This window comes from Oncorhynchus mykiss, chromosome 20 (assembly GCF_057628025.1).
Source record: "Oncorhynchus mykiss isolate SJ-2025 chromosome 20, ASM5762802v1, whole genome shotgun sequence".
In the NCBI taxonomy this organism is placed as follows: Eukaryota; Metazoa; Chordata; class Actinopteri; order Salmoniformes; family Salmonidae; genus Oncorhynchus; species Oncorhynchus mykiss.
Window position 1 is genome coordinate 8,640,645 of NC_143041.1, and position 21,902 is coordinate 8,662,546.

Here is a 21,902-nt window from a genome sequence, read left to right on the forward strand (position 1 = left end):
GTTCAGTTTGTAGCCTGCCCGTCTCTTGTCTGCAATGGAGACCAAAGTAGGCGGTTTGGGTCTCGGCAAACGACCAGACTTGTAGCTTATACTTTACTGTAGGCTATTTGTTTTGGTTTAATTTAGTCAAACATATATCATTATTTTTTATTGTTTTATTTAACCTTTATTTAATTAGCCAAGTCTGATATTTTACTTATATCTAAAAACACTTAAAATGTATACTTTTGTTATGCACGGTAGTAGTTTTGTTGGCAACATTACACAGCATGCGTGTGAGAATTACATGCGTAAATAATTATTTCAGAGTTTTTGTCCCATTGTTTTCAGTGCATTGACGTGGTCTTGTGTTTTCTCATTGTAGAACATGACCGGGACATACCTTTTGGTCGGCAAGGCAAAAACTCGACTGAATGCAAGACGACCTATCCGAAGTTCATAAAAGGGATTATTGCATCTGGGAAGCGTTCGATGCTTCTGGCTTTTCCTCTGGATTGGGGGATTTATTTCTTCTCGACAGAATGGAAAGCCGGGATTTCGCTCCTCCACACCACCTCTTGACAGAGCGGGGCGCGTTGGTTCACCATGCCGCCTCTCGGATAACTCCTGGCGGCCACAGCACCGTGCAGCACCCCGCTCATTTCCAGCCCGGAAAATACTATCCCTCTCACATCTCCATGGCCCCACATTCAGGTTGGTGTGAATACAAATTTGTTATGCAAAATAAGATGAATTATACAATTGTATTAAAACCTCTATGGTGTTTTTTGGCTGTTGGAAAGTGCTAACCTACAGACAGTTTATATTGTCTTATTTACCGCCCCCCACCCCCCACTCCCTTAAAAACGTAACTCTTGACGTTTTTCAGTGAAGAACGATAATTTATTGGAAAAGGAAATGAGTTAGTCGATGTGGTCATTCAGGAAATTAGCACTTGCTGTGGACTCTTTAGATATTTAATGTTTCAGTTTTAGGCAAAATGACGTTTTATTGAACTGTTTAGTGTTGTTTTTTACTTACCCGGTCAGAACCGATCCACTGGGTAAACACTGGTTGAAATAACGTTGTTTACACGTCATTTCAATTCAATTACTTTGAACCAATGTGGAATAGACGATGATTTGATGTCTGTGCCCAGTGGGAGTGTACTGTCATATGAAAAACAATCGTGCATCTTGTCAAACTAAGCACAAAATAAGATTATTTTGTTGAATTGCAAATTTAGTGAGATTAGGCTTATTCTAGACAAGACGATTTCTATTAAGAACAATATATACAACGTTAGGCCTATTTTTAGATTACAGCCTATTATAACCTAGAGTATTGCATAATTCAGAAATATGATGGGATTATTCAGAAATGTATGGGATTATTATTATTATAATTAATTTGCTTTCAAGTGACATGGAATCTTATTTTATATGGTTTGATAGTTTCACTCAAAAATGTCAGTTTAATGAAATTGATTAATCATACTGTTATAATTGGGTGTTAATCCATTTGTAACTTTATATTGCCTTATTTACCATCAATCATTTGTTATTTGCTAAGATTATTGGTGTATGTGCGCAGGCAGGCTCTGTACTGCAGGGTGAGTGTGGTGCGTGTGGAGGTGGACGGGGTTAAGCGCGAGCTGGTGCGTTCCATTCGGTTATCGGTGAGGCCCCGGGACTGTCCTGTGTCTGGGACCAGAGATCAGTCCGGTGGGAGCGGAGCTCGCGCTAATAGAGGTGCACGTAATACCAGAAAATCCAGTTTCTGTTATTCAGCACGGACGTGACGGGGCGAGAATGGTTTGACAGTGCATGCATTAGATTTTAAAAGTAGCTTTGGTATCCTGCCCCAAAGGAGGAGGAGAAGCGGGAGGGAACTGGTAAGGTGTGTGTCTGTGGGTAGGGGGAGGGGTGTCTGCTGCACCTAATCATGTATTGAATCATATAACCGAGCGAATGTGTGTAGAAATCTTAAATAAATGTGTCTTGAGTGAAATCACATGAATTACTTATGTTGAGATGAAGAACCTGTGTTGTCCTAATATTTCTGAAAATGACTTTTCCAGCCCTAGATGTTGGTGTAAATATATTACGCCTATCAATTAAATTATGCATTTGAATCGTTTTGTCTCTCCTGTAATAGGAGAGATTCACAGTGAACGACATCGTAGACTGCATATATGCCTTAAATCTACAAGACTAATGGCATACTAGAAGGAACATCCAAGGAAGTCATACAGGCATATGCGTTTCTTTTTTTCTTCGCTTTCATTCAAAGAAGAAATGCCAGGCCGTCTTTGTAAATAAAAATGTAGTGACTATACCTTCTGAATGAAGATTGAATTAAGTAAAAATAACAAAATAAAAGAAGATGAGAATTATGGTTAAATTGACAAATTATATAGAGACTGTATTTATTCTCAACACTCATGTTTATCATAACAATTTGCGTTACAGTTATTTGCAGGTGTCTTATTCAATAGGTTAATTGGGGCTTAAAAAATAATAATCTTTAGAAGTTTTAGGACTTTCGCCATTTGGCACAGAAGAATTCAGTAGTTTTGCCAAGTGAATTTAATGTAGAATAATTCCATAACGTTATTTAATAATTTGTTTGTGAATATTTTATAATTATTGCTTTTTTGAGGTCTAAGGGACATTTTATGATATTGTTTGTATATAATTGAATCACTCAATAGAGACAATACTAATATTGAGGTAAATGAGTGGTGTATATGCCTGCCTGGGTTATCTTGGGCCCTATCTTACCCTAAAATACTGAAGTTGGAAGGTTGATTGGTGATCAAACCATAGTTCTAAAGTTCGAGGTTACTGAGGCCATATCTAGATGACACTGGTCACATACAATATCCTGCTCATGCGCACATCTGCCCCGCTCTTCTAAACCAACACCGTTGCCTTTATGATCGTCTTACAGCATATATAGCTGTGTATTTGGAGAGTGTTCGGAATTGGCTGCTCTCTTTACTTGTACAGTCACTTTGGTGGTGAGGCTATTATCTTACCACAGAATATTATTGAAATAATAATAACTATATTAAATGCTATTATATAGTACTTTAGCATTTATATAGTCTGTTAACATTTATATAGTTTTCAAAGAGCTTTACATTGTATTTTATTATATTTAGAATACCAGAGCTTCGGTATTCCTTCATTATTCCTGATGGCCGACTGACATTCTGATGGGGATTGTTTTTTGGATGGGCTTCTGGTGTAATGGGGCTGGTGGGGGGGGAACTTTGTGTTGCCCCCCCCCCCCCCCCCCTTGAGATTCAGATAGCTGTCTGCCTGGCCTAGCCCTCTGGGCAGGGGGTTGATGTGATGTGAGGTGCAGGCAGGGCAGGGGGAGGCAGGGGGAGGAGGAAAGGGTTTCAGGGTTTGGGGGTTAGTTAGATCTCCTCTCCCCGGGACTACTCCCCTGCCAAAACACACACACACACACACACACACACACACGCACACGCACACACACACACACAGAGAGAGAGATTCACCAATGTTTTGCTTCTGCAGCAGGGTAATTCCAGAATCTCATTTTTAGATATGGAGAGGAAAAATGTACATTTCCTTCTTTTGTCGTTGTTGTTTGTTCTAAATCTGTAACATGATCCATCTATAACGTCCACGTCCTTATAAGGATCAGCATGGTGTCTGTTGACGAGGTGACTGAGTTATAACTGTTATATAGCGTAACTATAAACCTCAGCCCCTCCGATGAAGAGTGATATAGCGTTGGCAGTGAGGGTTTGATATCTGCACTAGGACTCTTTGTCTTTCTATTCCTCATATCTATTTTCTCGTGTATGCATTTCTCTCTCTCTTTCTCTCTCTCTCTCTCTCTCTCTCTCTCTCTCTTTCTTTCTTTCTTTCTTTCTTTCTTTCTTTCTCTTTCTCTCCCTCTCCCCCCTCTCTGTGATGTTAGCCTCTAGGCAGTAGTTGTTTCAGTGCAGGTGTGTGTGTGTGTGTGTGTGTGTAGACAGACAGTTGTCTTGTCTGGAGGTGTATAGTTGTACAGGTGTGCTGTATCACAGAGGGTGTGGCTGAGCCTGTCCTTGCACAGGTGTGTCACCACTCAGAAGGTGTGGATTGGCGGGTGTGTGTGTGCACATTTTTGAGAGGGAAAGAGGCCAACTCTGATGTAGTCATTGTGCCCTTGAAGCTGCACTACATGCACACACACACCACACACACACACACACACACACACACACACACACAGACACACACACACACACACACACACACACACACACACACACACACACACACACACACACACACACACACACACACACACACACACACACACACACAGCAGCTCAGTCTTAATAATCATGTTTCAGAGAGACCTGCAGACCTGGCTGTCAAACCCTTGTTGGCTCTCTCTTTCTTTAATCTATCTCTTTTCCTCTCGCTCTATTCTTCCCCCTCTTCTCTCCCTCTCGTCTCTCTTCCTTTCTCCTCAAGTGCTGTGTCTGGTTATGTCAGCGCTGGCTCTTACACTGTGCCGTCTGTGTGTGCTGTGTGTCGTGTGTTTGTGTGTGATGTGTGTCGTGTGTTTGTGTGCGCTGTGTGTGTGTGTGTGCGTGTATCAGACGCTGTCTCACACTCCGCAGCCCTGTCCAGTCATCCTGATGCTCTTGTAACAGCTCTCGTTGCGACTCAGAGCCAGCGAGCAAGCTGATTGGCTAAGGTGTTTCAGGTGCTCTAGCCTTAGGGTGCCATGACTTTGATCGCCACGGTTACAGAAACGAGACACCCTGTTCTCTCTCCCTCCCCTATACCCCCCCCCCCCCCCCCCCCCAATCCAATGGCAGACTAGTTAGTGCCTTCTGTCTGTGTGTCTGTCTGTGTGCCTGTCTGTGTGCCTGTCTGTGTGTCTTTAGAAAGTGGAGGAGAACAGTGGAGTGGGCCTCTGATCATAGTTGAAAGGATAGCCGGGAATCTTTTCTAGAACAGTTTTAAAAGCCTCTACGGGAGTAGGGAGAATGTGTCTCTTTATAGCCCGACACACCAGCCCTTATCACCCACCACAGGTCTCACTATTGGTGATTTCTGCTCACATTGTTGTAATACTTGGAGGAGGAGAAGGAGGAGGAGGGAAGGAGGATAAGAGGAATGAGCATATGAAGAAAGGATAAAGGGATGAGTGAGAAGGGAAGAGTAAGAGAGGAGGAGGAAATAAGGAAGAGAGGAGTTAACTGGATGAAGAGAGAGAGCAGTTGGAGGGAGAAGAGAGAGGGAGGGAGAGAAAGGAGGAGAGGAGAGGGAGAAGAGAGAGGGAGGGATGGAGAGAAAGGAGGAGAGGAGAGGGAGAAGAGAGAGGGAGGGAGGGAGAGGAGAGGGGGAATAAAACAGCAGGAGGGTGACGATGGAGAGAGAGTGAAGCGGGGAGGCTAGTAGGAGAAAGGGAAAGGAGGAGTGGAGAGGGGGAAGAGAGAGAGAGAGGGAGGGAGAGTGGAGTGGGGAGGCTAGGAGGAGAAAGGGAAAGGAGGAGTGGAGAGGGGGAAGAGAGAGGGAGGGAGAGTGGAGCGGGGAGGCTAGGAGGAGAGAGGGAAAGGAGGAGTGGAGAGGGGGAAGAGAGAGAGAGAGGGAGGGAGAGTGGAGCGGGGAGGCTAGGAGGAGAGAGGGAAAGGAGGAGTGGAGAGGGGGAAGAGAGAGAGAGAGGGAGGGAGAGTGGAGCGGGGAGGCTAGGAGGAGAAAGGGAAAGGAGGAGTGGAGAGGGGGAAGAGAGAGAGAGAGGGAGGGAGAGTGGAGCGGGGAGGCTAGGAGGAGAGAGGGAAAGGAGGAGTGGAGAGGGGGAAGAGAGAGAGAGGGAGGGAGAGTGGAGCGGGGAGGCTAGGAGGAGAAAGGGAAAGGAGGAGTGGAGAGGGGGAAGAGAGAGAGAGCGAGAGTGGCTGAGCGTTTCCACCTGGTTGATAATCCAGTCAGATTACCGCCGCCTGACAGCACGGACCGTCGTCCCCGGCAACTCATCCGAGCGTCTCCGCGGGAACACGCTGGCTCTTAAGTGGTGTGTGTGTGTGTGTGTGTGTGTGTCAGTGATGAGTCAGCAGATCTGCTCAGCCATAGGCAGAGACAGAGACGGGCCCCAGCCCCCTTCACCGTCCTCCCCAGGGAACAAGACTTCATATGGGGCATGGCAGCTGAGGCAACCCCCTCTACGGAGCTGGAGATGGTGGTGGTAGCGTTAGCGGGTGGTTCGGTTGGTGGTGGGGATCATGTGGTTTAGCCTACGCTTGGAGACGGTGTACAAGACCTCTTCTCCTCTTCTACTACCACACACACACACACACACACACACACACACACACACACACACACACACACACACACACACACACACACACACACACACACACACACACACACACACACACACACACACACACACACACACACACACACAGGTATGTTGTTGTATGGGGTGACTAATTCTACTCTGCATCTGTTCTGTAGGGTGTTTGTCAGTGGCACTGCTGTAGCATGTATTAACGTAACCAGTCCGTTTTTGGTTGTAAAATTCTGGGATGTGTACTGATGGACGATAACTGAAGATCTATATGAATGAAAAGACCAGCAGGAATTCCCTCTACTTCTCATCCCCTCTCTCTCTTGTCTGTACTTCTCTCTTTCACTCAATCTCTTTCTAGATCGCTCCCCCCCCGATGTTGTTAATAGCCCATCCCGGTCTCTCTCGGCTCGTAGCCAGCTCACTAAATCAGAAACGATTGGAGGATTTGGCAGAGGGAGTAAGAGCTCAGCGCAGCGCCTTTGAAGTCAGAGAATGAGAGAAAAATTGCATTTTAAACAGCCCGCAAAACACAACTCTAAAAGTGCTTCTTGTTCTTTAGGATGAAGGGGAGGTGTGTGTGTACCGCTATGTGTGTGTGTGTGTGTGTGTGTGTGTGTACCGCTATGTGTGGTGTGTGTGAGAGAAAGGGGGACAGAAATAGTTGTGCAATAGTGGACACGGCTTTTAAGTGTGTGTGTGTGTGTGTGTGTGAGCGTGCGTGCGTGTGTGTGTGTGTGTGCATTCGTCTGTGTGCAGACGTACAGTGCCTGGTGTTTATGGTATTATTGTGGATTGCTACCTCTTGCCTTGAGGCCAAGGCATCCACTGTTTACATGAGCCAGAGCGATGACATAATTTCACAGGGACAGACATGATGTCATCCACGACGGGATTCCTCCTTGGGCGGCTGGTCTGACACCTGAAAAACACAGTAGTGTCCAGAGATGCAGCCAAGGCAACCCTCCCTACAGCAATCATCAATATCTGGAGAAAGCCACCTGAAATGGCCCCGAAATGTACAGCTGAAATGTGTGTGCTTCTTATTAAGTTAATGTCAGCTGTTTTTACTGCATCTCAGCTCTATTTGATTCATTTGGCTCATTCATATTATAATGCAGTCCATTGAGCAGTGTTTGTGTGTTAATGTCAGGGTCTTAGATGGATGGAGAGGTCCCGAGTTCACAAAGATGTGAGGGAATATAGAGGGACAGTGAGGATAAAGGGCATGGAGGATAGAGGGCATGGAGGATAGGGGGACAGTGAGGATAAAGGGCATGGAGGATAAAAGGGACAGTGAGGATAAAGGGCATGGAGGATAGAGGGAGAGTGAGGATAAAGGGCATGGAGAATAGAGGGACAGCGAGGATAAAGGGCATGGAGGCTGGAGGGAGAGTGAGGATAAAGGGCATGGAGGATAGAGGGACAGTGAGGATAAAGGGCATGGAGGATAGAGGGAGAGTGAGGATAAAGGGTATGGAGGATAGAGGGAGAATGAGGATAAAGGGCATGGAGGATAGAGAGACAGTGAGGATAAAGGGCATGGAGGATAGAGGGACAGTGAGGATAAAGGGCATGGAGGATAGAGGGACAGCGAGGATAAAGGGCATGGAGGCTGGAGGGAGAGTGAGGATAAAGGGCATGGAGGCTGGAGGGAGAGTGAGGATAAAGGGCATGGAGGATAGAGGGAGAGTGAGGATAAAGGGTATGGAGGATAGAGGGAGAATGAGGATAAAGGGCATGGAGGATAGAGAGACAGTGAGGATAAAGGGCATGGAGGATAGAGGGACAGTGAGGATAAAGGGCATGGAGGATAGAGGGACAGTGAGGATAAAGGGCATGGAGGATAGAGGGACAGTGAGGATAAAGGGTATGGAGGATAGAGGGACAGTGAGGATAAAGGGCATGGAGGATAGAGGGACAGTGAGGATAAAGGGTATGGAGGATAGAGGGACAGTGAGGATAAAGGGCATGGAGGATAGAGGGCATGGAGGATGAAGGGACAGTGAGGATAGAGGGTATGGAGGATAGAGGGACAGTGATGATAAAGGGTATGGAGGATAGAGGGACAGTGAGGATAAAGGGCATGGAGGATAGAGGGACAGTGAGGATAAAGGGTATGGAGGATAGAGGGACAGTGAGGATAAAGGGCATGGAGGATAGAGGGCATGGAGGATAAAGGGACAGTGAGGATAGAGGGTATGGAGGATAGAGGGACAGTGATGATAAAGGGTATGGAGGATAGAGGGACAGTGAGGATAAAGGGTATGGAGGATAGAGGGACAGTGAGGATAAAAGGGCATGGAGGATAGAGGGACAGTGAGGATAAAGGGCATGGAGGATAGAGGGCATGGAGGATAGAGGGACAGTGAGGATAAAGGGCATGGAGGATAGAGGGCATGGAGGATAGAGGGACAGTGAGGATAAAGGGCATGGAGGATAGAGGGACAGTGAGGATAAAGGGCATGGAGGAAAGAGGGACAGTGAGGATAAAGGGACAGTGAGGATAAAGGGAGAGTGAGGATAAAGGGCATGGAGTTTAGAGGGCATGGAGGATAGAGGGACAGTGAGGGTAAAGGGTATGGGGGATAGAGGGACAGTGAGGATACAGGGCATGGAGGATAGAGAGGACAGTGAGGATAGAGGAGCAGTGAGGATAAAGGGTATGGAGGATAGAGGGACAGTGAGGATACAGGGCATGGAGGATAGAGGGACAGTGAGGATACAGGGGCAGTGAGGATAAAGGGCATGGAGGATAGAGGGACAGTGAGGATAAAGGGCATGGAGGATAGAGGGACAGTGAGGATAAAGGGCATGGAGGATAGAGGGACAGTGAGGATAAAGGGCATGGAGGATAGAGGGACAGTGAGGATAAAGGGCATGGAGGATAGAGGGACAGTGAGTATAAAGGGCATGGAGGATAGAGGGACAGCGAGGATAAAGGGCATGGAGGATAGAGGGACAGTGAGGATAAAGGGCATGGAGGATAGAGGGACAGCGAGGATAAAGGGCATGGAGGATAGAGGGACAGTGAGGATAAAGGGCATGGAGGATAGAGGGACAGTGAGGATAAAGGGCATGGAGGATAGAGGGACAGTGAAGATAAAGGGCATGGAGGATAGAGGGACAGTGAGGATAAAGGGCATGGAGGATAAAGGGACAGTGAGGATAAAGGGCATGGAGGATAGAGGGACAGTGAGGATAAAGGTCATGTAGGATAGAGGGACAGTGAGGATAAAGGGCATGGAGGATAAAGGGACAGTGAGGATAAAGGGCATGGAGGATAGGGGGACAGTGAGGATCAAGGGCATGGAGGATAGAGGGACAGTGAGGATAAAGGGCATGGAGGATAGAGGGACAGTGAGGATAAAGGGCATGGAGGATAGAGGGACAGTGAGGATAAAGGGCATGGAGGATAGAGGGACAGTGAGGATAAAGGGCATGGAGGATAGAGGGACAGTGAGGATAGAGGGACAGTGAGGATAAAGGGCATGGAGGATAGAGGGACAGTGAGGATAAAGGGCATGGAGGATAGAGGGACAGTGAGGATAGAGGGACAGTGAGGATAAAGGGCATGGAGGATAGAGGGACAGTGAGGATAAAGGGCATGGAGGATAGAGGGACAGTGAGGATAGAGGGACAGTGAGGATAAAGGGTATGGAGGATAGAGGGACAGTGAGGATAAAGGGCATGGAGGATAGAGGGACAGTGAGGATAAAGGGCATGGAGGATAGAGGGACAGTGAGGATAGAGGGACAGTGAGGATAAAGGGCATGGAGGATAGAGGGACAGTGAGGATAAAGGGCATGGAGGATAGAGGGACAGTGAGGATAGAGGGACAGTGAGGATAAAGGGTATGGAGGATAGAGGGACAGTGAGGATAAAGGGCATGGAGGATAGAGGGACAGTGAGGATAAAGGGCATGGAGGATAGAGGGACAGTGAGGATAAAGGGCATGGAGGATAGAGGGACAGTGAGGATAAAGGGCATGGAGGATAGAGGGACAGTGAGGATAAAGGGCATGGAGGATAGAGGGACAGTGAGGATAAAGGGCATGGAGGATAGAGGGACAGTGAGGATAAAGGGCATGGAGGATAGAGGGACAGTGAGGATAAAGGGCATGGAGGATAGAGGGACAGTGAGGATAAAGGGCATGGAGGATAGAGGGACAGTGAGGATAAAGGGCATGGAGGATAGAGGGACAGTGAGGATAAAGGGCATGGAGGATAGAGGGACAGTGAGGATAAAGGGCATGGAGGATAGAGGGACAGTGAGGATAAAGGGTATGGAGGATAGAGGGACAGTGAGGATAAAGGGCATGGAGGATAGAGGGACAGTGAGGATAAAGGGCATGGAGGATAGAGGGACAGTGAGGATAAAGGGCATGGAGGATAGAGGGACAGTGAGGATAAAGGGCATGGGGGATAGAGGGACAGTGAGGATAAAGGGCATGGAGGATAGAGGGACAGTGAGGATAAAGGGCATGGAGGATAGAGGGACAGTGAGGATAAAGGGCATGGAGGATAGAGGGACAGTGAGGATAAAGGGCATGGAGGATAGAGGGACAGTGAGGATAAAGGGCATGGAGGATAGAGGGACAGTGAGGATAAAGGGCATGGAGGATAGAGGGACAGTGAGGATAAAGGGCATGGAGGATAGAGGGACAGTGAGGATAAAGGGCATGGAGGATAGAGGGACAGCGAGGATAAAGGGCATGGAGGATAGAGGGACAGTGAGGATAAAGGGCATGGAGGATAGAGGGACAGTGAGGATAAAGGGCATGGAGGATAGAGGGACAGTGAGGATAAAGGGCATGGAGGATCTGCCTGAAGTTGAGGGAGCATGATCCTTTCATTTGATTCTGTTGTTTTCTCTTTTCTCCTTTCTTTCCCTCCTGTTCTCCATGACAAACTCTTTATCAAATGTCCTCTATCTCTCAAGCCCTTTGTCCTGTATGGACTGGAAACTGTTCAGTCTGACAAACTCTATATTGGAAAATATTTTTGGGCCATGAGTGTTACCTAAATCCAGAAAGGTTGAGTATAAACTGTTGTTTATCTGGTCCAGCAATGGCCAGTGTGTGTGTGTGTAGATGAGCGAGTGTGTATTTTTTGTGTGCATACAAGGAAGTGACTGTGTGGAACAGTGTGGAACGGTACACCGTAACACATGAAAGCGTTAAGTATATTCAGGATCCTCTGTTGAATATACATGCAGATCTGTGAGTGTGTTCCTGTCTCCTGAAAGCTCTCACCCGAGTGCAGAGAGAGAGAGGAAGAGGGCGAGGAAACAAGAAAAGAGAGAGACAGAGAGAGACAGAGAGAGACAGAGAGAAAAAAAGAGAAAAAAAACAAAGATCTGTCATCAGTCATTCATGGATAATCAGTCTCGTGGGACACACACACACACACACACACACACACACACACACACACACACACACACACACCCCCTGCCGCCAGGGTCCTAATCCTTTGGGGACTCATTGTGCTTGTGTGTATGCCTATCAACATTTTGGCTGTTCGCTGATTAAAACCAAACTCTCATTTTTTTGCTTCATTCTCTCTATCTTTGATTGCAAGTGTAGTATTTCTCCTCCTTTTTGTCTTTACTTTCATGTCACTTTGATCATTATCTGTTGTCCTTTTCGATGATTTTCAGAAGAAGATGTGTTTTATGGACGCCTGCATTACATGTGTGCTTTTGTGCTTACTTATGCATGCTTGAGTCGAATGTGTGCCTATCAGTCAGTGTTTTCTGTGCATATGTGTGCACGTCTATGTCTATGCCCCCCCCCCCCCCCCCCCCCCCCCATCTTTCACTCTATTCAATAATGCCTTTATTGGCAGGAAATTCCCTTGTAAATATTGCCAAAGTCAGGGAATATGAAATGGGACTAGATTGAATAGCTTACACATAGATGTGGTTAGGTTAGGTTGGGCTCGCTCTCCTCCTCTCTCTCATTCCCTCTCTCTCCCTCATCTCTATTGCTCTCTCGCTCTCACTCAACTCTCTCCCTCAACTCTCTCACTCAACTCTCTCACTCACTGTCTCTCACTCATATGCTCTCCCTCTCCTATTTGCTCTATCTCTCATGATCGTAGCCTAGTAACCTCTGTTCCCCTCTCGTATGCTGCTTGCATGGGCACATGACTGAAGACACACACGCGCTAATGCTTGGTGTAGATATTGTGCACGCACACTGACACCTGTGCCGAGCGCCGATAATATTCTATTTAGGTAAAGCAAAGTGCTGCATGCATAAACCACAACCCACACACACACACACACACACACACACACACACACACACACACACACACACACACACACACACACACACACACACAACCCCCCCCCACACACACACACACACACACACACACACACATACAAACAGTGATGCTTGTTGTAGATGTAGTACTCTGAGGGTGCTTGTGTTGAGTAGGTGGGTACAGGGTTTGTTCTACATTTAGATAAGCATGCACAACTCCTACCTCCACTCAGAACAGAGCATGGGCAATACTATCTCTCTCTCTGTCTCTCTTTCGCTCTCTCTCTCTCTGTCTGTCTCGCTCTGTCTGTCTGTCTCTCTCACTCGCTCTCTCTCCTGTCTGTCTCTCTCCCCTCTCTCTCTGTCTGTCTCCTCTCTTTGCATGGTTCATGTGTGTTTTGAATCAGCCAGGGCTAGAGGCTGAATGGACAAGAGGTGTGGCAGAGACAAATCTGGGCCAAGGAGTGAAGACTAGACACACACTCTTGCACTATTGACTCCCATCATTCTTCTGCAGTAAAGGCAGATCACCACAGGCTCTCCAGAAATATCATCCACCCATGTGCTTTTCATTAGTGTGGACTTGGATGGCCCATATCCCCACATCCTGTTACTATGGTGAACATGGAAAGTTCACTCATCCCTTTACTTCCTGAAAGTCCATATATGGTTGTTCCTTCCACTGTGGGCTGGGTGAGGTCTAGCCAGAAGAACTCGGCTGTTATGATACTGGAGCCATTTCTTCCTCTCCTAATGGGTTAATCAGGGCCTGATTCTTTAACTTGAAAACGGACTAAAGTGATGTCAGCGGAGGGATGCCGGTCCATGGACCAGGGGATGGGAAAAGGTGGTTCCAATGTCTCAGGGCAGATGGTGTTCTGCAATCCACTGTTTAACACTTGAGTCATTCGCACAACTTCCGTTCTTCTTTCAAATCAGCATCTGACTCAGATCTTGGAAACAGCTGTTTGCCGTCTGTAAGCAATCAAATGCCGAAAACCAGCAGACTCTCATCTTGGGGTAACAGGGTAGGGGTATACTAGGGGTAACGGGGTAGTGGGGACCTGAATGTGTGAGGGCTGTTATAAGGTTCCCCCTTCTTTAACCCTTCAGTACAGAGAGAAATAGAGGGTGAGAGAAAGAGAAAGAGAGAAAAATAAAGAAAGGTTCCCCCTCTCTTCCCTTCCTGTACATATTCTGCTGATTTATGCGCCTCAGAGGGAAATCTCTCATTTGTAGCTTTTCATCTATTTTTTTCATTTCTTTCTTTTTTTCCTTTTTCTCTCTCCAGCTCCTGTAATGTAATTCAGTACTGCTGGTTGTCCCAGGCGACATGCTCTCTCTCTCTCGCTCTGCCTCGCTAGCACTCTCTCCTACACACACACACACACACACACACACACACACACACACACACACACACACACACACACACACACACACACACACACACACACACACACATTCATTCTCTCACCATTTCTCTCTCTCTCTCTCTCTCTCTCTCTCTCTCTCTCTCTCTCTGCCTCTCTCTCTCTTTGATGAAGTAACATGAATGAGTCAGGAAAAGAACTGTAGAGGGACAAAAGAGGCAGAACTGAAGGGAAAAGCAATCTAGATCTTGTTTAACAAAAAGCCTCTCTTTTTCTGGCTGTGTGTGAGTTTTTTTGTAAACACTGCTTGGCGCCTGCTCACATTTGTAGGGTGTGTGTGTGTGTGTCCGTGTGTACCACTGCCACCTTATTTGAGTACCCCTGTCACCTTTGCAATTCCTTCCCATCAAAACATATGAGAAGGACCTGCCACACACTCGCTGAGGGCGGTGTGCCAGGACTGTGGGTGGTTGGAGCCTGTTGAAAGGGTCGGACGGAGGGGAAGGTGCCAACTGTGCAGCAGTGAGCGGAACAGCTCAGCTAACAAGAGTCAGAACCTCTGGTACACGCAGGGAGACACACACACACACACTTGTTTTCTCTCTTTTTCCACTCCTATTCTGTCAATTTTTTAAATTGTATTCATTATTTTGCAGTATATTTGTGTCAAGTGGAGGTAGTGTGTGTTGTGTTCAGTGGTCAGTGTGTCGGCATGTGGATAGAGGCACTGTTAATTGGCTAAAGTGACAATAGACCACAAGGGGATATTGATCTCCGATTGGCTGCTGATCGATTGAATCTACCAACTTCCCGTCTCCCAGGAGTGTGTGTGTGTGCCAGGGAGTGTGCGTGCACGTGTGTGTGTGTCCATTGACCAGGGACAGTCCATTCAAGCAAGAATAGGCTACTAGGAGGAAGGTTATTCACAGTGAGCTAAACTGAAGGAAACTTCTCTTCATCTCGCCCTTCTCTCTCTATGTGTTTGAAAGTTCCTTATAACATCCCTCACTCTTGCTTTTTTTTTCATAATAGTAGTGTTTGTGTGTGTGTGTGTGTGTGTGTGTGTGTGTGTGTGTGTGAGACAGAGATAGAGACAGAGACAGAGACAGAGACAGAGAGAGACCTTGAGTTGTCTGGTCAGTTATGTTTTCACTCTGCTTCTCCGAGCCAAATACCACTCTGCTGCTGTGGACAAGAAACCGACCAAAGGGAGTGTGTGTGTGTTTGTGTACTTGTGGTTTTTAACAGAACTGGGCTCACATTTGCAGAAGACAACCAGATCTGGGAATATTGGAATATGGAAGTATTGTTGATACTCGTCAGTAATGTGGTCTCCAGAACCATCTCTGGTGTCTCCCAGGTGATGTCTTCAGTGTCAAAGGTCATCGATGCGAGGTCATGGAAGGAGGCCTGGGAAGACAGCATCTGCTAGGCTAATCAGAGATATTGTGCTTGGTGTCCTTGACATTCTCTATGAGCCACTTCCCTATACCAAGACCCTCCTTTTCTCCTACCTCTTAGCCTGTATGCCCATCTGTCTGTCTATCTACTATAACTTGTGGATGTTAACATGTGGTTGTCTTACCAAACATGGCTACAATGTTGAATGCAGAAACAAACAGTTAGGTACCGGAGCTCTGGTTTAGATCTGAGATAGGGGTAATTTCTGGTTGTGATATACAGCACATCTGGAATGTGGGGTCTCAACAATCTCTCCCAGTCTCACTGAAGAATTAGACGTTCATCCACGTTCTCCAAACGTGAAGTTAAGGGTTACGTTTAGGCACTTATTCCCGAATGGTTAAGGTTTGGGACAGGGTTGGAATAACAATCCAATGTCTCCACGACTGGGACCAAACACGCAACCTTCTGATCCAGAGTTGTGCCCATCCCCCACCCCTGTCCACAACACTCTAGCAAAACCCAAGCCTACTTGATGGTAATAGCGCTCACCGTTGCCCCTAGTGGCCGGTTGTGAAGGCATTACCCAACGTCCTCAGGAGATGGATAAATGTCACATTTTGATGACAATCTTGAACGATCCCCCTGGGGGCCCAGCTGTGTGTTTTTACAAGGCTTGGGAGACATTTTACAATTGAGAAAAAGAGGAGAGAGCGACAGAGCAACAGAGAGGAGCAGGAGTAGAAGAGAGAGATGCGGATAGAGAGAGAGAGAGAGAGAGAGAGAGAGAGAGGGATAGAGGGAGATAGAAGGATGAAAGCAACAAAGGGAAGTGGAGAGAGAGGAAAAGGAGGAGAGAAATATGGTGGCAGTTGGCTTCTGAGAGGATTTTCCATATCAGCGGCCCACAGGGAGAACAAATATGATTTTCTCCTCAACACACAGACGGAAAACAGAGCAGAACGAGAGGAGTGGAGTGAAAGACAGAGGAACATGAGAGATGGAAATCGTGTGATAGACTCTCTATCTGGCGTGAATTTACCCTGTTTTGTTTGAGAACTGATTTCCAGGACATCGATGTGTTGTGTGTGTGTGTGTGTGTTTGTGCGTGTGTGTGTGTGTGTCCGTCCTCTATCTGAACCCCTGTGATGCAGCGTGGGAACCTAACCTCACAGACGTCTGGAGTGTTTTCTAGGATGGCCACTAGTTCACAGTTAGTACAACCGTCAAGGCAGACAGACAATTGTCTTCCGGGGGAGAGAGAGTTGAGAGAGAGACAGAGGAAACAACAGTCTGGTATGGGAAGTCATGTCTGGGTTTCTTTAAACAGATTCCAGGTTTTACCCAGAAATCAGGTTTATTATGACTACACTGAGCCGAGAGAAACTATAGACGGTAAATAGTATGGCTTCTCCTTTTAGATTGAGAGGGTGTGTGTGTGTGTGTGTGTGTGTGTGTGTGCCTGTGTGTGTTTGCCCCAGCTGTAATAACAGAACGCCCCCTGTCCCGCCTCCTTGTCCACAGACCATCGCCCCTTTCCTGTCCCCTTCAGTCTCTTACCCCCTCCTCACATCCCATCCTATCACATGATTATTGACCCTATTCTGTTCAAACACTGTGTGTGTGTGTATGTGTGTGTGTGTGTGTGTAGAGACAGCAGCTCAGATTAAAAGCAGTTGAGAGTTCTTGTGGTTGTTTGGGTGTTTTGTAGTGGTCTGACTGTCAAGGGCGTGACTGTGTGTGTCTGTGTGTGTATGTGCGCGCGCCCGTGCCTCTGCGCGTGTGTGTTTGCAGGCATTGTGTGCCACAGACTGTTGTGGCTATTTTGTCTGCCAAAGGTTTTGAGCAAGGTTAAACGGTGTTTCTCTATCTATCTCTCTCAACACAAGAAGCTTTACAAGTAAAATAACTTACATCTCTCTCTCTCTCTCTCTCTCTCTCTCTCTCTCTCTCGCTCTCTCTCTCTCTCTCTTGCTCTCTCTCTCTCTCTCTCTCTCTCTCTCTCTCTCTCTCTCTCTCTCGCTCTCTCTCTCTCTCTCTCTCTCGCTCTCTCTCTCTCTCTCTCTCTCTCTCTCTCTCTCTCTCTCTCTCTCTCTCTCGCTCTCTCTCTCTCTCTCTCTCTCTTTCTCTCAGGTGCGTCGTTCATGGGCTCATTCCTGGCCAGCAGTTTGGGCTCTCCCCAGTCTCACCCATCTGGCCCCCCTGCCTCCCCTTCCTCGCCCTCCTACAGGGGAGTACCTCACTCCAGCGCATCTCCCATCTGGTTCCCCCACTCACATGAAGGTAAGACAAACACACACACATACACACACACACACACACACACACATACACATACACACACCAGGCTGTGTAAGCCTTGGAGTGTTGCTGTGTAAACAGAAACGTGACTGGTCCCTGTTTCAGCTCAGAGCTTCTTTAAGGCACATAATGACTCTGTCTCTATCTATCAGACCTGGGATTACACTCTCTGGGAACAGGGAATGGGAGGGTGTGTGTGTGGATGTGTGTGTGCATGCTTGCTCACTCTCTCTGTTGCCCCACTCCTTTCTCTCTCCCCCTCTCTCATAGTCTTTCCCCTCCCCTCTCATCTCTTCTCTCAGCACCGTCTCTCCTCACTTACCCCCCGCCCTCCTTGTGGGTATCAGGAGTGTAGCTTCAGGTTTCGGGAGCCCCTATACCCCATCGCCCCCCTCTCTCAGACCGCAGCCCCGCCCTCAGGGCCCCTCTGGGCTAACCGACCTCCAACGGCCCCTTCCTGCTACACACACATGCACGTGTTTTGTGTCTTCTGGAAGGGTGCACCATGTCTTCTTTTGGCTGTTAACCGTTTACGGTCAGAAAGAGTGGTTGTCTCAGTTATCTACCCCAGTCAGGTGTGTGTGTGTGTCTGTATGTGTGTGTGTGTGTGTGTGTGTGTGTGTCTGTGTGTGTGTGTGCGTGTGTGTGTGTGTGTGTGTGTGTGTCTGTGTGTGTGTGTGTGTGTGTGTGTGTGTGTGTCTGTGTGTGTGTGTGCGTGCGTGCGTGCGTGCGTGCGTGCGTGTGTGTGTGTGTGTGTGTGTGTGTGTGTGTGCAGTTTCAAGGGGAGATGAGCTAAAACAGATAACACAAAACAGAATGCTGTTTTCAGCGTTTCTCAACTAGTCAACGACGGTTTGGAATACTCACTGCATGTGCGTGTATATGTGTGAAAAGGTATGTTTGTGTATCTGTTTACGCATGTTAGTGTAGGTAGGTGCAGATATATACTGTGAAAACAGCATACTAGTCAGAGAGAGGGAGAGTTGATCATGTTTTCTTGTTGTTACTGTAAGACTGCCTGGAGCTTATTGGGATTGAATTGAATTCATAGAAAGAGTAAAAGAGAGCGGAAGTGTTGAATTGTGAGAGCAAGACAGTGAGAGCAGGAGAAATACAGGGAGAGGGAGTGGGGAGAAAAAGAGAGGGGGCAAGAGAGTGAGGGGAGAGAGCGAGCGGTGAGAGAGAGAGGAGAAAAAGAGAGGGGGAGAGAGGAGAAAAAGAGAGGGGGGAGAGAACGAGAGGGCGAGAGAGAGGAGAAAAAGAGAGGGGGAGAGAGCGAGGGGTAAAGAGAGGAGAAAAAGAGAGTGGGGGAGAGCAAGGGGGCGAGAGAGAGGAGAAAAAGAGAGGGGGAGAGAGGAGATAAAGAGAGAGGAGAAAAAGAGAGGGGGAGAGAGGAGAAAAAGAGAGGGGGAGAGAACAAGAGGGTGAGAGAGAGGAGAAAAAGAGAGGGGGAGAGAGCGAGGGGTAAAGAGAGGAGAAAAAGAGAGTGGGGGAGAGCAAGGGGGCGAGAGAGAGGAGAAAAAGAGAGGGGGAGAGAGGAGATAAAGAGAGAGGAGAAAAAGAGAGGGGGAGAGAGGAGAAAAAGAGAGGGGGAGAGAACAAGAGGGTGAGAGAGAGGAGAAAAAGAGAGGGGGAGAGAGCGAGGGGTAAAGAGAGGAGAAAAAGAGAGTGGGGGAGAGCAAGGGGGCGAGAGAGAGGAGAAAAAGAGAGGGGGAGAGAGCGAGGGGGAGAGAGAGGAGAAAAAGAGAGGGGGAGAGAGCGAGGGGGAGAGAGAGGAGAAAAAGAGAGGGAGAGAGAGAGAGAGAGGGGGAGAGAGAGGAGAAAAAGAGAGGGGGAGAGAGAGGAGAAAAAGAGAGGGGGAGAGAGAGAGGAGAAAAAGAGAGGGGGAGAGAGCGAGGGGAGAGAGAGGAGAAAAAGAGAGGGGGAGAGAGCGAGGGGGAGAGAGAGGAGAAAAAGAGAGGGGGAGAGAGCGAGGGCGAGAGAGAGGAGAAAAAGAGAGGGGGAGAGAGAGGAGAAAAAGAGAGGGGGGAGAGAGCAAGGGGGCGAGAGAGAGGAGAAAGGAGAGGGGGAGAGAGAGGGGGGGAGAGAGAGGGGGGGAGAGAGAGGAGAAAAAGAGAGGGGGGAGAGAGAGAGGGGGAGAGAGCAAGGGGGCGAGAGAGAGGAGAAAAAGAGAGGGGGGAGAGAGAGAGGGGGAGAGAGCAAGGGGGCGAGAGAGAGGAGAAAAAGAGAGCGAGCGAAAACGTTTGTGAGTATCAGACATATTCCTCTCTGTGTGGCTCACCTTTGATGTGTGTGTGTAAGAACACGCACGCTCACACGCACGCATGCACACACACACACACACACACTACAAATGATTGTTTTGAAGAATCCAAGCCAGGGAGCACCAGTAGGCAGACTGCCAGCTGGCCCCAGTCCAGAGAGTGAAGCACAGCCAGTACAGAGAGGAGAGCCTGGACACACACACACACACACACACACACACGCACGCACACACACGCACACGCGCACACACACACACACACACACACACACACACTCTGTGAAGCACCTGTTCTTGTCTTCCCTGTTTCCCATGTGTTCTTGCTTTTCCTTCCTTCCTTTCTTATTTTCTTATCTTAAAGCTCTCCACTCCCGTTCATTTTGTCCTTCATCTTCCATCCTCTCTACATCCATCTTCCCTCTCTCCTTATTCTCTCACTCCTCTACTCCAACTCCCTACCCTACAGATGAGAGTTTTTATTGACAGAGTTCTCAAACTGTTTTGGTGTGTGAATGTTCTCACTCCGTATCCCCCCATTCTTGTCCCCTGTCTCCTTCTCCTCCATCTCTCTCTGATCCCCTTCTCTCCTCCCCTTCCTTTTCCCTCCCTCTCCTCCCCCCTCTCTCTGTGAGGTGTATCCCTCACCATTAGCCTATGACTGCCTCTAGATGGCCGATGAAGCCTTTTGGTTAATTGTTGCCATTTAGATGAACTGGTTGTTAAAAAACACACATATGCACGCACGCACGCACACACACGCACACACACACACACGCACACACACACGCACAAACACACTCACATAGACACACCGAGTGGGAGCAGCATGTCAGGGGTGTTGGTGGTTTTGTGCGTCTGAGGAATGTGGAGGATGAGTTTTATGGAGTGCTGTTTACTTTGGCCACCACCGTTAAACTGTTAACTGCTGTCAATTAACCGGCCGGCAAGGACACTGTGGGGCTTGAAACCAGCTGGGAAACCAGTTTGGGAAAGGGCACAAACTGACACACACACACACACACACACACACACACACACACACACGCACACAACTCTTTTGGTAACTCTCACTGTGTGTAGTAGGCCCGGTGTGTGCAACGTGTGTTTGTGCGTGTGCAGGAGTACATGTTTGAATGTGTTTGATGTGTGTGTGTGTGTGTGTGTGTGTGTGTGTGTGTCTGGTTTGTGTGTTTTGTCTGCTTCATGGTGACAGAAATATTTAGTTTTCACATAAATATCCTCTCACCCCCCGTTGAGGCCTCTGCTATCCCAGGATGCAGTTCAATGTTCTTTGAGGCAAGGAGTTGAGCAGAACGACTATTTACCTCCCGCTGACCCCCTGGGAAGAACTGTGTGTGTGTGTGTGTGTGTGAGAGTGTGTGTGTGTGTCTGTGTGTGTGTGTGTGTGTGTGTGCGTGTGCGTGTGTGCGTGTGCTTGCGTGCGTGTGTGTGTAAAGGCGGGTTGAAATGGGTTAAGGGCACCACTATTTGTCTTGGATGAGCGTCCTGAAGAGAAAAACACAGGCTTGTTTTGTATAAGCAAAGTTCATCCTGAAAAATACTCAGTTCTTGTCAGTTACACTCTGTTATGGTTGTTGTCACCGCTGTGTCCACTGTAAATGATGGGGATAATCATGTTGGGGCCATTTAATAGAGGTCTTGTGGTCAAAATGACATTGAATTTCATTGAACTTCTCTCTCCCCTCTCCATCCTGTCTCTCTTCCATCCGGTCTCTCTCTCTCCTCTCCTCTTTCTCTCTCTTTCTCTCTCAGGGTATCCCCGTTATTCAGGAGGTCTGACCTCCCCTTTTCTTCCCATGAGCCACTTGGATCACCATAGCAACAGCAGCGTTCTCTACGGACAGCACAGATTCTACGACACTCAGAAAGGTGTGTGTGTATGTGTGTGTGTGTGTGTGTGTGTGTGTGTGTGTGTGTTTGTGTGTGTTTTTTTTTGTAGCTACAGAACCACTTTCTGTAT

General features: G+C 47.8%; 1 protein-coding gene across 7 annotated transcripts in view; it reads left to right on the forward strand.

The window, feature by feature from the left end:
• LOC149974336 (BAH and coiled-coil domain-containing protein 1-like) overlaps positions 1-21,902 on the forward strand; it is an 80,105-nt gene that overhangs the window by 13,330 nt on the left and 44,873 nt on the right. For all 7 annotated transcript variants that reach the window (XM_090212111.1, XM_090212112.1, XM_090212110.1 and 4 more), the window contains exons 2-4: positions 365-693; positions 17,491-17,640; positions 21,695-21,811. In XM_090212111.1, coding sequence (XP_090068237.1) covers positions 414-693; positions 17,491-17,640; positions 21,695-21,811 — 547 coding nt within the window. In that variant the 5' untranslated portion in view covers positions 365-413. The remainder of the gene's footprint in view (positions 1-364; positions 694-17,490; positions 17,641-21,694; positions 21,812-21,902) is intronic.